Source organism: Falco punctatus (assembly GCF_963210335.1).
Source record: "Falco punctatus genome assembly, chromosome: 4".
NCBI classification, from domain to species: Eukaryota; Metazoa; Chordata; class Aves; order Falconiformes; family Falconidae; genus Falco; species Falco punctatus.
This window is the reverse complement of record NC_137583.1, coordinates 46,625,441-46,640,962: the sequence shown is the minus strand read 5'-3', so window position 1 is coordinate 46,640,962 and position 15,522 is coordinate 46,625,441. Positions and strand designations below refer to the sequence as shown.

The following is a 15,522-nucleotide window of genomic DNA, read 5'->3' as shown; positions in this document are numbered from 1 at the left end:
AAGGACGGTGTCCCAAGGACGGTGTGCTCTGCGAGGCCATGGGCTGTCCCCGGGGGGTTTCCACCGCACCACGGGCAGAGCCCCCATGCCTGAGGGGCAGCAAAGGGGCCACAAGCCCACCGAACAGCCTGCCTGTCCCCTGCCCTGCTGGCAGAGCCGGCCCGGCTGTCAGGCATTGCTAACAGTAACGAATGCCCCTAATGAAGCACCCAATTAGCCAGGATCCCAGCCTTAATGGTAGCTGACAGAGCTGAAAGCTGCGAGTAGTCAATTGTCAAGTGTAACATCCCGCCGGGGTGAGGCGGGGAGGCTGCTCCATCCGTCTCTGTCAGGGAAAAACAAAGCTCCCGCGTTAACCCCTTTGGTGGTGGGCAAGCTCTGTGCCTGTCAGCAGGACTGCGGTGGCCGTGGTGGACCACAGCATCAGCCCTGGTGGTGGCATCAGCCTCATCCCATGGCATCAACCCCATCCCATGGCATCAGCCCTGGTGATGGCATCAGCCCCATCCCATGGCATTGGCCCCGGTGGTGGCATCAGCCTCATCCCATGGCATCAGCCCCATCCCATGGCATCAGCCCTGGTGATGGCATCAGCCCCATCCCATGGCATCAGCCCTGGTGATGGCGTCAGCCCCATCCCATGGCATCAGCCCCATCCCATGGTATCAGCCCTGGTGGTGGCATCAGCCCCATCCCATGGCATCAGCCCCATCCCATGGCATCAGCCTCATCCCATGGCATCAGCCCCATCCCATGGCATCAGCCCTGGTGGTGGCATCAGCCCCATCCCATGGCATCAGCCCCAGTGATGGCTTTAGCGCTGGTGATGGCATCAGCCCCATCCCATGGCATCAGCCCTGGTGATGGCGTCAGCCCTGTGCCACAGTGTGCATCACCCTGGCCATGGCACGGACCTGGTGTCTGTCCTAGAGGGGTGGGGGCTGTCCTACACCCAATACTGCGGTGACCCCCAGACACCCCACTAGCCCTGTGCAGCCTGGCACCCACCTTGTTTTTCTGGTTCATGCAGGGTGTGAAAAGGCAGCCCAAGCCACAGGCAAACCCACCCTGTCCCCTGCTGAGCTCCGTGCCATCGAACGAGGGCTGGCTGGGGCACTGGGGGAGCCCCCAGCCTCTCCCAGCAAAGCCATCCCATGGCAGGGGGCTGCTCCATGCCGGAGCTGTGGCACCGTGGCTGCCACTGTTGACTCCCGAGCGGCCGCGGTGAGCCCCGGGGTGCAGCCGTGCCGCTGGCACATCTTCCAGAGCACACCCACGGTTTGTTTTCCCAAATACTCAACACAGGCTGCCGAGGGGTTGGGAATTACCCAGGAGCTGCTGGATGGAGCATCACCTGGCTGCCTGCCGCAGCCCCCCACCCCGAGCGTGGCAGGGGGACCTGCCCTGGCTCTGCGGGTGGGGGGATGTGGTGTCCCTGCTGCGAAGAGGGGCCGAGGCTGCGCAATTCCAGGCGGAGTAACAGGAACCTGGATTTGCTCAAAGCTGAGTTTTTCCTTTGGCTGGAAAATGTCGTGAGTTGGCATTTCTTGGGGTGCCAAGGGGGAGGTCGCCCTTCTTGCTGACTGCAGTTCCCGGTGGACCGAAGATCCAGGGATTTGCCCTGAGCTGGTATCCCCGTGTCTCAGGGACTTGAGGTCTCAGTGACGGTGGGGACTTGTCCTGCTCACCCCAGGCTGGCACCCATGGGGAGCAGAAACCATGTGCGTGTCCAAGATGGGGATGCAGGGACTGTGGCGTGGGGCTCAGCCCAAGCGGTACATGCCCGGCGTGGAGCGGTGTGTGCCAGGCACAGGGATCTACCCAGATCCCTGCTGCAGCTCCCAAAGGGATCCCAGATGGATTTTGCAAAGCTGTGGCTCCCGCAAGCATGTGGCCGCTCACGGCGAGCACCCTGAACCCGGGGGACTAGAGGGGGGCTGCTGGCACCCGGCTCAGCCCCAGCCGCTCGCCCTTCCCTGCCCTGCTGAAAGGCGTATTTTTTAATTTTTTTTTTTTTTTTCTGTTTTGAAGCAGATGAATTAGCGATGTGCCTCGTTTAGACAGTTGAAATCCCACTCATTTTAATTAGCGCGGCCTGGCAGCCCTGCTGCGGGTATTACACGGGGCGACAGTGCGCTTTCCAGGTGGCGGGTTTTTAAAATGCTGTTGACATTTTGCGAACTGAATGACTTAAACGATAACAAATTAACAGACGGCTCCGTGCGTGCGCGCAGGGCTGGCTTGGCGTGAGCCTCCGCCACGCGCCTCTGTGAGCAAATTCAGTTATCTGAGCGTGTCCAGGCGCCGGTGCCTCTCCCCGTGCGCTCGGGTGCTCCGTGCCGAGGGACACCCCGTGCCTGTGGTGCATGCTCAGGTTGGGGATGCTTTTGGGGGTGCTGCCTACTGGATCCATCCTCCCTCCCTTGCTGGTCCAGTGTTGGCATCCCGGTGGCACGGCAGAGCCGGCTGCTCTGCTGGGATCGGCTGTGAGCGGTTACGCTGGAGGAACTTGGGGTGAGCACCCTGTGATGTGGGGATGTCCCGGTAACCCCCAGATTCAGGCTGTCGGTGCCGTTACCGGCCTGATGGTGCTGGAGGGATGTAAAACCAGCCGGGATGAGGTGGTGGCAGCTGGGCAGAGGTCGGTAGTCCCAGTGCCCAAGCCAGGACGGAATGACCACAAAGCATGAGCCACTGTCCCGGCACCAAGTGCTCTGCCCCATGCCTGGCACAGTGGCACGGACCCCCATCCCCATGTCCCTCCATCCCTGCATCCCCCTCCCTGGGGCACCCCCAAATAAGCCCCTGCCCCGTGCCGGCTGCTGCCTCCCTGCCCTGCCTGTGCTGGGCTTTGCCCGGTGTGCCAGGACCGCGGTGCCCAGTGTGCCAGGGACACGGTGCCCAGTGTGCCACGACCGTGATGCCTGGTGTTTCACGACCGTGGTGCCCAGTGTGCCACAGCCACGGTGCACGGTGTGCCAGGGATGCGGTGCCCAGTGTGCCAGGGCCACAGTGACTGGTGTGCCAGGGTCATGGTGCCTGGCGTGCCAGGACTGCGGTGCCCAGCATGCCACAGCCTTGGTGCCTGGTGTGCCAGGACCACGGTGCCTGCCCAGTGTGCCAGGACCACGGTGCCCGGTGCTGAGGCACAGCCACGCTCCCACCGAGCAGCTGCTTTGGGCCCCCATCGCGTGTGGCCGCGTTGGGCAGAGCTGGCAGGGAGGGAATATTTGATCAGGCAGAAATGTGGTAGTGGCGGGGGTGAATCCGTGGGGGGAAATGGAGACGTGAAGGTTTTCTGGCAAAGCAAGCCAGGGCAGAGCCGAGACAAAGTCATGTGGCACCTGGGGACGTGCAGCCTGGGGGTGACAGTGCCCCAGCCCCTGCCTGCTCAACGAACACAGGGTCTGGGCAGCCCCGGTGCCCCCCTGGCACTTGGGGGGATGCAGGAGGGTCTGGGCTGGGGTGCAGGTGTCCGGCAATGGCAGCTGGGGGTGTCCCCTGCCCGTCCCATCCCACTGGGGTCGCCTGTGCCGCAGGGTGGGGATGGGGATGGGGACAAGGCTGGAGCCCCCCACCCCACCCCCATCCCCCCGAAAGCCTGCTCTGAGCTTTTAACCCAGCTTTGTGCCTTGGGACCCCGAGAGCGCTGGGCTGGGCAGGACGGGGGGCTCGCAGGTGTGGGGGGGTGGGGACACCAAAGGGCAGCAGCCAGGTTGGGTACAGGGGGCTTGCCCACACTCGGTGGGGCTGTGGGGCAAGCCCAGGGCCCCCCGCCGGCTGGGGTGCACCGTGCCGGGGGTCCCCATGGCTCCCCAGCACCCACCGTCCCCCCCAGCAGAGAGTGACCCCTCCTCGCAGCCCCCACCAGCGCCTGTCTCTGTCTGTGCCATTTATCACAGCTAATCAGCTTTAATTCAGCAATTTGTCAGTCCAGCAAAAGCCCTTGGAGTTAGTTGATTTTTTTTTTTTTCCCCAAAAAAACCCATAATTATTATTATTATTCCCCTGGTAAGCATGAGCCCTCCTGTTACAATCGCCTTTGCTTGAGCTTTAATAACAATCATTAAAATAAATAATTTTTTTAAAAATAAAAGGCAGAGAGAAGAGGGTTTTTTAGAATTTTTTTTTTTTTTTAAATTTATTGTTTTGTGTGTGCGTTTGAAAATTGTTTCCCAGTAAATCCTGGCCCTTTGTATTAATTTTACATTTTAAAATGTTACCTTGCCAGGGGCAGGGTTGGCACAACTGACTCGGGAAAGGAGAGAGAAGGAGAGAGAGAAAAACCCTTCTCCTTAATTAGCGTATTTCCCTGTGTGATCAGAGTGCTTATGAAGCAGGTAATGAGGTGGATGGGGGCTCGATGCCATCCCTCAGCTGCTCCGGTGAGGCTGGAGGAGTAGCCCCCCCCCCCTCCCAGCCTCCCATCTTCGGTCCCCCCTTCCCTTTTTGGGGTGCCGGGTGCCTTTTGGGTCACCCTCTGCCACCGCCAGCGGTTCGCTGCATCCCGTGTGATGAGTTTGAGCCGGTCTCAGCCCTGCTTGCAGCTGCCGGAGACTCAGGCGGGCGCAGGGGACGTCGGGGAGCCCTGGGGTGCTGCTGTGGGGTGGCTGGGGGTGGGTGGCCACCATCCCATCCTAGCCCATCCACTCCAGCCACTGGCCATCCCTGGGCCGAGCTGTGGCGACGCGGGGCTGCTCCTCGGGATGCTGGAGCGCTGCCCCTGGAGCCGTGGGACGTGCCCCATCCCTGGTCACGCTGAGGCGGGGGCTTTCTGCTGGCAGGAGGGTCGTGCCCCAGGAGCCTCAAATTAATTAGCAAAGAAAACGTGCTCAACGTGGAGCCGGGGGGAAGCCAAGCTGCCAGGTTGGGTCCTGGGGGAGCCGGTGAGTTTGGCCGGCGAGCTTCATCAGCTGCGGCGGGGGTCTGCAGCATCCCCCCACTGGGTGCAGTTTGGCGATGGGGGGGTTGCAGGTGTCACCCTGAGGAGCCGGGAAGGGGGGGGCGCAGCTGCCAGACAGGAGCTGCCGGCATGTGCCATGGAGTTCTCCAGCACCGCTAATCCCTTAATCTCTCAGATAATCAGTGCCAGAAACGCAAATTACACTGGGATTGCAGCGCACAGCTGCAGCAATGCCAACGCTTCGATGGTATCGCTGTGAATAATGATTCTTTTTGCGACTTACTACCAAGTGGCGCTGGTTTATGGGGCATAAAACGGAGTCTCTGGGTTAATCTCGTCGGTTAATGGGGATATTGGGGTGGGCAGGGGGCTGGGGTGCCTGGAAGGGGGAGATGGGGAGGGGAGAGTGGTGCACAGCTGGGCTGGATCAGGCTCTGGGTCACGGTCAACCTGGGCTTCTGGCATCCCCACGGTGGGATCTGGTGAAACGTGGTCCCACTGACGCCAGCTTCTCCCGCAGGTTTCACCGCGGGGACTACACGGTGGAAGTGAGCATCAACGACTACCTGGACATCTACTGCCCGCACTACGAGGAGCCGCTGCCTGAGCGGATGGAACGCTACATCCTCTACATGGTCAACTACGAGGGGCATGCGTCCTGCGACCACCGGCAGAGAGGCTTCAAGCGCTGGGAGTGCAACCGGCCCGACTCCCCCAACGGGCCCCTCAAGTTTTCGGAGAAGTTCCAGCTCTTCACCCCCTTCTCGCTGGGCTTCGAGTTCAGACCCGGCCATGAGTATTACTACATCTGTGAGTACAGGTCACCACAGGGATGGTGGGGAGGGGGACGGTGGGGGTCCCCCGCGTCACCCCGTGGTGCAGGCTGGACCCAGATGCTGACGGTTTGCGTTGGTGACCCAAAATGCTGCGAAGCCCCCAGACCCAGCCATGCCTTTGTGCTGGCAGCATTGGCACGTCCAGCTCAAGGCAGAGGTTCCGACCAGTGCATGCCTGGTGCCAAAACCCTTTGTCGGGGCTGAGTCACAGCCGTGGGCATGGGGTGGCCGTGAGAGTGACTGGGACAGCCCTGGGACTGCAGGATGATGGGGACGCTGATGTCATCCCCATGGGACCACCACCAGGCACCGGTAAAGGTGCTGCACTGGGGCAGTGGACGTGTATTCTCGTCCTCTCCCAGGTATTCCCACCCTCTCCTGTGTATTCCTGTGCTCTCCTGGGGCTGCGCTCCCCTTTCTCACCCAACAGATGAAGCCCAAGCTGGCCGACCCACGCCAGGGGAAACTTTTCTGCAGGCGCCTGGGCGCTGGGTGCAGGATGGGCCCCCCCCCGACATGCAGCAGATCTGGTCCCTCGTTGGATTTCTGCCTCCGGAGCCACCGGGCGCGGGGGCCAGGGCAGCGGAGGGGGAGAGGAGCCAGACCGGCTTCCTCGGGAGCCCGCCAGAGCCATGGAAAAATAAGCTAATGGGGCTCGGATCAGGTGCTGGGAGTCTGGCAATCAATAAAACGGTAAAAAAAAAGAAAAAAAAAAAAAAAAGAAAAGAGAAACCATGACCCCCAAGCACTCAACGGTGTCACAGGGAGACAGGGATGCCTCTCTTCTCGCACAGGAGCCAGCCAGCATGCTTATCTGCCTTATTATTTCTCCCCCTTTTTCCTAAAGCATCTGTTTTCAGCCCACTTAATTTGTTCCTTTTATCTATATTAAATTACCATTTTCCCCCCCTCTCCCTCTCCCTCTGTAAAATGTCACTCGTGAAATAACTGCATCTACAACTCTGTCTTCCCCCCCACCCCCCCCACCCCCCCGTTTTATTTTATTTTATTTTATTTTATTTTTAATGTCGTTAGGGAGAGATTACACAGAAGTAAATGGTGAAGCTGATCATTGCTAAACCGGTTAGAATTCATGTCATGCGGAACATTAGAAATTATGCCTCTTTGAGGAACCGTATTTAGCAGACATGAAAGAAAAGAAATTACCTCCTCCTCGAGCTCGCAAATTGGAATGCCATTAACCTCGCAGGCACGGGGACGCACTCGTGCTCCCCGTGCTGGGTCAAGGGCATGGGGTGGCCCAGGGGACCGAGACGGTGCCCGGAGCTGCTGCAGGATGCCCATGGCACGGCACGGCACGGCATGGCACGGCACGGCGTGGCGGGCGCCAGGTGCAGCTGGCGTGACCTTCCCTGGGTGTGGTGGAGCGCCAGGGAGGGAAAGAAAAAGGAAAAGGAAAAGGAAAAATAAACCCCAGCCGTGGGGGCTCTGCAACATCCCTAGTGGCTCCCCGAAATGACCGGCGCTGCGCCCGTTCCCATGCCCGTTCCCCTGGGAGCGCCGCCGGTGCGGGCGAGATGCTGACCGGGGTGCAGGGGCTGGATGCGGCTTTTGAGGGGGCTGGGGGTGCATGGCCCCCATCCCCGGGGGGGAGGGCTGGGGTGCACGAGGTGGTTGCGCAGCTCCAGGGTGCAGAGAGGGGCCAAGTGGGGATGAGGGGGGCAGGGACCTGCCCAAGCTGATGGCCCCTCTGCAGCTGCCCCACGGTTTTATTTGGTAAAAATCAATTGGATGGGTCTGGCGGAGCAGCGGAGTGACCTGTGTGTCACAATCGGTGCCGGGGACCCTGCCATGCCCCCCCCGAGTGCCAGAGGGGAGGGGTGGGGGTGGCCTGGTGCTGCTGGAGGGGACCACCTGTGCCCAGGCTGGCCCCTTGCTGCCACCTCTCCTGTGAGTGGCATCCTGGTTCCCCCTTCTTCTAGATGAAATTAAACTTTATTGCGAATAATGCTCTCTCCCCTTCTTTAATTCAAAAAAAAAAAAAAAAAAAAAGAGAAAAGCAAATTAAATTCCTTTAAAAACATATATATAAAAATCACATTTTCTCATATTGAGAGGGGACTTTCACCGAGATAATTATTGCAATTACTCCCTTTCTCTCTCCCAATGAGTATTATTTTTATTCTGTGCCTTTATCCTCATTTTGCCTGTTGAGGGAGAGCTGCGCAGCCCTGCCTGTGTGCTTGCAGCCCGCCACAACGGGGACAAAAGCCACTCCTGCCATTGTCCCCTGCCCCCAGAGGGAAGCTCCAGCTGTGCTGGGACCATCGGGGGCCCTTCACTGGGCTCACCTGGGATGGGGCAGGGGCAGCCCCACCCCTCACCCCCTCTATAAATTCAGGCAGGTGGGTGGCTAAGGGATCTGTTGTGTTGGGGATGCTGTGTTAGCTCGGTCCCCATCCCCCTTGTTCTAAGTTCTCCACAGGATGTGGCCCCCCAGTTCGGGGGGCTTCTCCCCAGGGCAGGCGGGTGCTGGGCCCACCAATATCCCTCTGCCCAAGGTGATGCTCTAGGCAGCCTCTCCAGCAGAGCGTCTTGTGGTCCATGTTTGATGCTGCTCCAGCATTTATCTGACCCCCCACCCCAGGAGGGGCCCCAGACCCAGCTCATCGTGCGGGATGTTCCCCCCACTTGCCATGTCCCACCAGGGTGGGGGCAGCCGGAACAGCCCTGCTATGGGGCTCAGCAAGCAGGGTTTGCCGCTGGAGCTGCGCCAGGGAAGGCTTTTGAGGTTCAGTGACACCATGAGCTGGAAAACCCTGTGTGGGGGCTGTCCCAGTTCCAGCTCGGACCCCCCCCCTTTCACCGGTCCCATGCGGTGGGGCTGGATGTGGCCACCCATCTTGCCACCACACCCCAGGCATCTTGGCTGTGCCACAGGGGCTTGTGGTGCACCCTTGGGGGGGTCCTTGAGGTTGGTCCCTGAGCCGGGCTCTGCTCCATCCCCATGGTGGGGCCTGAGCTGCTGCCCCCCCTAATCTGCTGCCTTCTTTCCCCTTTTCTCTGCAGCCGCATCCCCCCCAAACATGGTGGACAGGCCCTGCCTGAAGCTGAAGGTTTATGTTCGGCCAACAAGTAAGTGAGCTGGGGTGGCCCAGGGGACCAGTCCTGTCCCATGGGGTGAGGGTGATGCTCTTGGTGGCTGGTGGTCCCAGGGAGTGGGAGCTGTGGAGGGGGATGGGGTACCCTGGGTCCCACCTGGGTAGCACCCTGACAGGGATGGGGATGGTGCCCACAGCCCTGCCGGAGCCATCCCAGCAGTGTCTGGACAGCAGTGGGCACATTGCCTGTGTGGTGGACATTTGTCACCAAGTTTCAGACGGGGGGGGGAATAAAATAATAATGATCTCTGCACAGTGGCTACTTTTCAGAATCAAATAACTCAGCCATTTAAAAAAACAAATTAATAATTTTCTTCTCCTGTTAACGTGTAATTAGCAAATGGCAGCAGCTCTCCCTGGGGAAGAGTGCCTACGAAATGTCACCATTTAAAAGGATGTCTTTCTTTTTTTTATTTGCATGGCTTTAAAATAAAATCCAATATAATGAAACCATCTGTAAAAAATCATTCTGTTTTGTTCAGGACTAGGGCATAATAGGGGGGAAAAAAATATCTTCTGATACTATTTTTTAGTATTTTAATAATATCAGGATTTTATTATGCCAGTGCTTCACAGGGAGGAAGGGCTGCCGTTGTGCTGCTCGGGGAGAGGGGCTTTGCTCCAGGGGCTTCCCGGGCTGGACACCCCTCGGTTGGGTCTGGCCCCAGCATGAGTCCTTGAAACTTCTCAATCACAAATGCCCAGCATGGGCAGACCCCAGTCTTGGGTCACCCCACACAGGGACCTTCCAGGACAGGAGGAATGGATGGGCCAGGTGTGTGGAGGGATGAAGCATCCCCAGCCAGCACCAGACTCTGCTTTTCCTGGCTCTGGTTCCATAAAAATCTGTAATCCCGTAACAAACGTGAGCAAGCCGAGCCTGGGGAGCTTAACAGCTTTAGCCATCATTTAACTTGTTCCCCCATGTGCTCCGGGCTCGGGGTTTGGCTGCAGGACCACCAGGCTTTTGGCAAGTGGGTACCCCTGTCGCATGCGGGCTGGTCCATCCCCAGCCACATCCAAGCCACCCTGGCTGCCGCAGATAATCCCCCTCGCACAATGGCACCCACTTCTGGCACATGGGCTGTCAGGGGGGCTTAGGAGAAGATGGGATGCAATGCTGCCTAATCCCATTTAGAGGGCAGGACCCGGAGCGCCCTGTGCCCTCGCCCACCCCCAGCATCCCTGCACTGCCTGGCCCCATCGCACAAGGCTTCTGGAGCTGCGTGCTGGTGTCCCTGTTCCAGGTCCTGGGGGTGGTGCAAGGATTTGGGGGGGCGGGGGAGGATTGGTACCCAGCTCCTTGCTGTGGGGGATGCTGCTGCATCAGTAGCATCCAAGGCCCCCAACCCCTGGGGTGCCAAGCATCGCTGCCCTTCTGCCAGGGCTGACACCTGCTTCTCTCTTCCCTTCTGCAGACGATTCCCTCTACGAGTCCCCGGAGCCCATTTTCACCAGCAACAACTCCTGCTGCAGCCTCAGGGTCCCGCACACTGTGCTCGTGGTGGTACCCGTCGTCTGGACGCTCCTGGCCTCGTAGCACCGACACTGACGTGCCAGGGAGTGGGCTCTGCAGGGAAGGAGCAGCCCGGGGACGGATCCTGGCCACCCTGAATCGCCTTCAAGCCGTGGCTCCTGCGGCAGCAGGACAGTGCCTGGGGAGGTTGCCGGTGTGGAGGGTTGGTGCTGCTGACCAGAAGCTCACGCGGATCCTGCCGCCGCCTGAAGTCCCCATCTTCACACAGCCACCACGCCAGGGCGTAGCATGGGGGATGGGGAAGGTCTGCCCGGCAGGATGGATCCTGGTGCACGCTGAAAGCTCCCATCCCTGTGCTGCGGCTCGCTCAGCGCTGGCCCTCCCTGTGGGATGTCGCTTTTTACATTTCTAGACCAAATATAGAGTCCTCGTTATTTTGTTTTGAGGGTTTTTTGGGGTTGGGGTTTTTTTTGTTTGTTTGTTTGTTTTTTAAAGAAAAAAGATTTTTATTTTTATTTGCTGGGTTGTTTCAGTCCAGGCTTCCCCGTATCAGACTGACCTGCACGGGGCCAGGCTCAGCCCCATCCCACTGAGCCCCTGGCCACTGTGGCTACAGCACCGTGGCCTTGCCTAGCCATGGGCAGAGCCACGGGCAGCGCCGGGATGCTGGGAGAGACGGACGCCAGCGATGGTGCCGACTGCTCCGTTGTCACAGACTCCTTCCCACTCTGGCCATCGCTGCGGCCACAGGACACTGCAGCTGTGCCAGCCCCACCGCGCTTCCCCTGCCCCCCCTGTGCCACGGGGATGAGGGGCCTGGACAGACACAAGCCCCCGCTGAGCACCCGGCAGGGTGACCCCATCCCCACCGCTCGTGCCACGGATGTCACCGCTGTCCCCAGGGGACCCTGGGGCAGCTCGGCGAGCAGCAAAGCAACCTGGAGGTACCCGAGGGGAGCAGCGGGGACGGCTGGCATGGGGGGCACCGGGGGTGCTGGGAGCCGGCGGGCCGGGCTCATCCAGCAGTTGGGGTCGCTCCGAGGGTTGGGGGCTGGAGCCCCCGTGCCTGGCAGGGCTGATCTTGCTGGGCAGGAGGAGCGTGCTGGCCCAGCGCTGCCCCTGGGGCAGGTTTTTCCTCCTCCGCAGCCTTCTGCTCTGCACAGCATCCCCCCCTGATGCCATGGGGGGACAAGACCCCCCATGGGGTGGGCCGGCAGCCGCATGCAGGACCATCGCGGCATTCCCCGTGGTCACCCCTTCATCCCCTGGCTGCTGCTGGCATCCCCAGCTGGGGATGTTCTGGGGTTCCGGGGCTGGGCGCGGGGATTTTTTTTTTTTTTTTTTCCTTCTTTGCATTAATAAGACACCCCCTACCCTGAACCTCCCGAGCTGAGGTTGGCCCTGCCCCCAGGGGTGGCAGGTCCCCACGGAGGGGTCCCCCAGCATCCCCCAGGGCCCGACCCCTCCTCGCCTTAAATCGGGGGCTGTCCCACCTAGGGGGGGTCCTGTTCCTGTCCTGCAGAGCCCCCCCACGCCCCAGGGGGTCAGTGGTCCCGGGGGATGACAGCGATGGGCTCAGGCCAAGCTGAAGCCCCTCCTGTGGGCGCCTTTTCCGAGCGCACCCCAGCCCCTTCCAGCAGTGGGGGGGACACACCAGTGGGGGCTCCGTCCCTGTACATACAGCGCTATACTGTGAGCGTTTTTTTTTATGTATTGTTGAGAATGAATTTTATGGAAGGGTTTATTTTATTTTATTTTTTAGACTAGGAAGCTGAAATCTCGCAATAAGCTCATCTCTACCATCCAAAAAATACAAAAAAAAAAAAAAAAAATCGCATTCCCTGCCGTCCTGTCCCTGTCCCCGTGTGTCCAGACCAGGTCGTGGTTCTCGAAGGCGAGCAAAAGCATCATGTTTATCCAGGGGATGAGGGAGGGCACCCACCGAGCCGGGCGCTGAGCACCCACCGGGCTCCGACAAGGAGCTGGCAGCACCCACCTGCCGTGGTGCTGGCTTGTGGGGGGAGCAGTGATGGCAAAAACCTGGCCTTTGGTCTGTGTTTTTATATATATATATAATTATATATATAAATATCTATATTGTGTACAGCGACTGTGGGAGAGTGGAAAAGTGAAGTGCGGCAGCAAGGCTGGCAAGGGCCGGCAGCCGCGGCGAGGGGTGGTGGGGGCTGGGGGTGCTTCGCTGTGGCCGGGCTGTGTCCCTTGGGTGCAGCCCATCATTGGTGCTGGTTCTGCGTGTTGGTCTCCATTCCGCCTAGCTTCGTCCTTAGACACGCCGCTTTCGTCCTCGACGTTGTGCTGATGGTAAACCGGATCACCGCCCCATTTGGATTCTGTATTTTTTTATAATAAAATAAAAATAAATGTCCTGTGAGCTCCTTGCTTTCGAGAAATGACTTGCCCTCCTGACACAGTTGAGCTGCACGCTGTTCCCCGGGGGGTCCAGGCCCCCATGGGTACCAGGAGCCGCTGGTGGGGGCAAGCTGGGGGGTCCGGCGCCAGCACTGGGGCAGCCACACGGCTCCATCCCTGCTCCCCATGCAGCCCTCTCCCTCGGTGCACCAGGGCTGTGAAGACAGACCACTTTGCTAGGTGGTGTGTTAATTACGGGAAGGATTTAATTACCGTGTTAATTAATAATAATGGATATTAAATTAATTAATATGCAATTATTGATAGTACTTAATTATTGGAGGTGCTGCAGGCTGCCGGGTGGGCGCTTGAGGCTGGGCATGCTCCGGCATCTCCTCGGGTGTTGCTGCAGCCCCAGCTGCTCACCCTCCTCTGCCTCAGTTTCCCCGGGGCTGGGACAGCATAGGTGATATCCCAGGAAGCCACCAAAGCTGGGACAGGCTGCTGGTAGGTGACATTACAAGCATCCTTCACTAACCCTATTGCAACTCCCACCCCTTGGACCAGCAGACCTGGGCGGGGGGGGGCAACCCCTCCACCTGTGCTTTTTTTTCTCCTTATGTACTAAATAACTTTTTTTGTGCAGCCCGTGTTCGTTCCTGGCATTGAATGCATATTTCAGCATAATTAGCAGAATAGGAACAATCCGCTGTTAATTAATTCAGGCTCGTACAGCTGATCTGAGGCTCTGGAGTTTGCCACAAGAGGGTGAAACACTTAATTTGTTTTTTTAATAAGGGGCATCTGTGTGCCAGGAGTAGGGAGGAATACCAGTCACTGCCAGTGATGGACTGGGGCAGTGACAAATGCCGGGGAAAGAGACTGGCAGGGACTTGGCCAAAAAAAAAAAAAAAAAGGCAATTTTTTAGAGCCACTCCGTAAGTTTTTTTGAGGCCTGACTCATGATTTTTTTAGCACCGGGGGTTGGAAATCCGGAGTTAAAAATAGCAAACTGGCAGGCGCAAGGCTGAGACAGATCATCGTTAGTAATTAATTAATTGAGTCATGGATTTTTAAGGCCTGAAAGGGATCATTTAGATCAGGCAGCCCGTCTCTTTTGCAGAAGCGCTGAGGTTTGGTGTGAGGGTTCGTGGTGATGGAGAGCTGGTCCAGCCCGAGAGGCTCCTCCTGCTGCATCCCCCTGGGGCCAGCCCTGCTCTGGGTACCGCCAGGTATCCCCCCCTCCCCCGTTCAGTTCTTTATTATATCTACCCCAGGGCTGGTTGGGGGCACGTGGGGCTGGGGGCATGGCTGGGCTCCCTGCATCACCCGCTGGCCCTGTGCAAGGGGGTCCCCGTGGCTCTGGGGTCTCGCCAGCCTTGTGCAAAGGGGAGAGGGGCTGCGGGGACCCGTGTGCTGTTGACGTGTGAGTGATTGGAGCCAGGTCATTAATGCAGCTGGTAATTGGGGGCTGAAACAGCCACGGTGGAGTTGAGCCCTGGGTCAAGGGAAGCTCAAGGTCCCAGTGCCGTGGAGCTCTTTCCATTTTGCCATTTCTTGCCACCCTCCCGCTGCATCCTAAACTCCATTGGCAGCATCCGTGTTCCCGTATGGGGGAGCTGGGTGGGATAACCCACCCCAGCAGAGGGGCTGTTGGGGAACGGGTTTCCCATCTCTTTCCTTTTTTGAAGTGTCTGGCACTGCTGGAAATCAAAGAATTCCGCTGCATGCTGACCCGGGGAAATGAAATGCATCTTACATCTTTAAATGTGATGGCGTGTGCAAAGGAAGGGGAAGGAAACAGCACCCAGCCCCGGGGGGGGGGTCACCAGCCACCGATGGCAGGTCCCCCCAGCCCCACGACTCCCTGAACATCCTTACTCCCAGCTGCAATCAGGATTTCGCTGGCAGGGATGAGCTGGGCTCTGGGCATCCCCGGGGCAGCGGCTGGAGCAGGGGAGCCAGGGCAGCAGGAGGGAATGGGGCATCCCCAGGACCCCCGCACTGGTGGGCTAGGGGGGGCCACAGCTGCAGCCACAGCTGCCCGGGTGATGCCCCCAGCACAGCCAACACCGTAGGTGGGGGGGGGGGGGGGTGTCACGTATGGCTGGTGGGTTCTGAAATGGGGTTTTGTGGCCTTGAGTCTCCTCTAGTGCCAATTTGATGTTGCCACTGCCAGGGCTTTCTAGCCACGCGGGTGCCGGCAGCCCCCGGGCTGACAGCCCCCTTATGCCACAGCTGGGGGTTCAGGGCTGATGGGGATGCAGCTTCACTCCCGCATGCTGTGCTAGGGACTGGTTTATACTGGGATGTGGCTGCACCGATGCATCAGGAGCTCGGGGCTCAGCACGGGGGGCCGGGGCCGTGCCCCCTTCCAGGAGCTCAGGTGGGGAGGTGGGGCGAGGGCAGCTCATGGACCTCAGCTTTCCCAGCTGAATTCCTCCCCTGAGCAGCGAAGGGGAGCTCTCCGGCACAGCTCCAGCACCCCCTCTCCCTCTGCACCTTCCTCCTCTTCCTCCCAGCCCGAGATGCTCTTGGCTCCATCTCTCTCCCATCATGTCTGGCCATTGAGGTGGTGGCAGGAGCTGTCCCCTGCGATCCCGGGGGGACGAAGCTCATGGCTGCGTGCGGTGCCAGCGGGCACGGTTGGGTCACCCCAGCTGCACCTCCAAGGGCACCTTTGGGAGGTGACAACCCTGGGGCTGCGACCCTGCGTTGGTGCTCCCGATCTGCTCCAGTGCAAAGGCACCAGGGCCAGCACTGGGATGGCTCAGGGGTCCTGAGCCCCCGCAGTGGCAGCTACCTGATCCTGGT

General features: G+C 59.3%; 1 protein-coding gene across 2 annotated transcripts in view; it reads left to right on the top strand.

Annotated features, from left to right (window-relative positions):
* The window catches only part of EFNA2 (ephrin A2), a 52,260-nt gene extending 37,464 nt beyond the window's left edge, over positions 1–14,796 (top strand). The window contains exons 2-4 of one of the 2 annotated variants that reach the window (XM_080383830.1): positions 5,424–5,713; positions 8,770–8,835; positions 10,280–14,796. In XM_080383830.1, the coding sequence (XP_080239956.1) occupies positions 5,424–5,713; positions 8,770–8,835; positions 10,280–10,401 (478 nt within the window). In that variant the 3' untranslated portion in view covers positions 10,402–14,796. Of the gene's footprint in view, positions 1–3,133; positions 5,714–8,769; positions 8,836–10,279 lie in introns of those variants that run through there. The other variant, XM_080383831.1, reaches the window with a different exon arrangement.
* Positions 14,797–15,522: the final 726 nt, after the last annotated feature.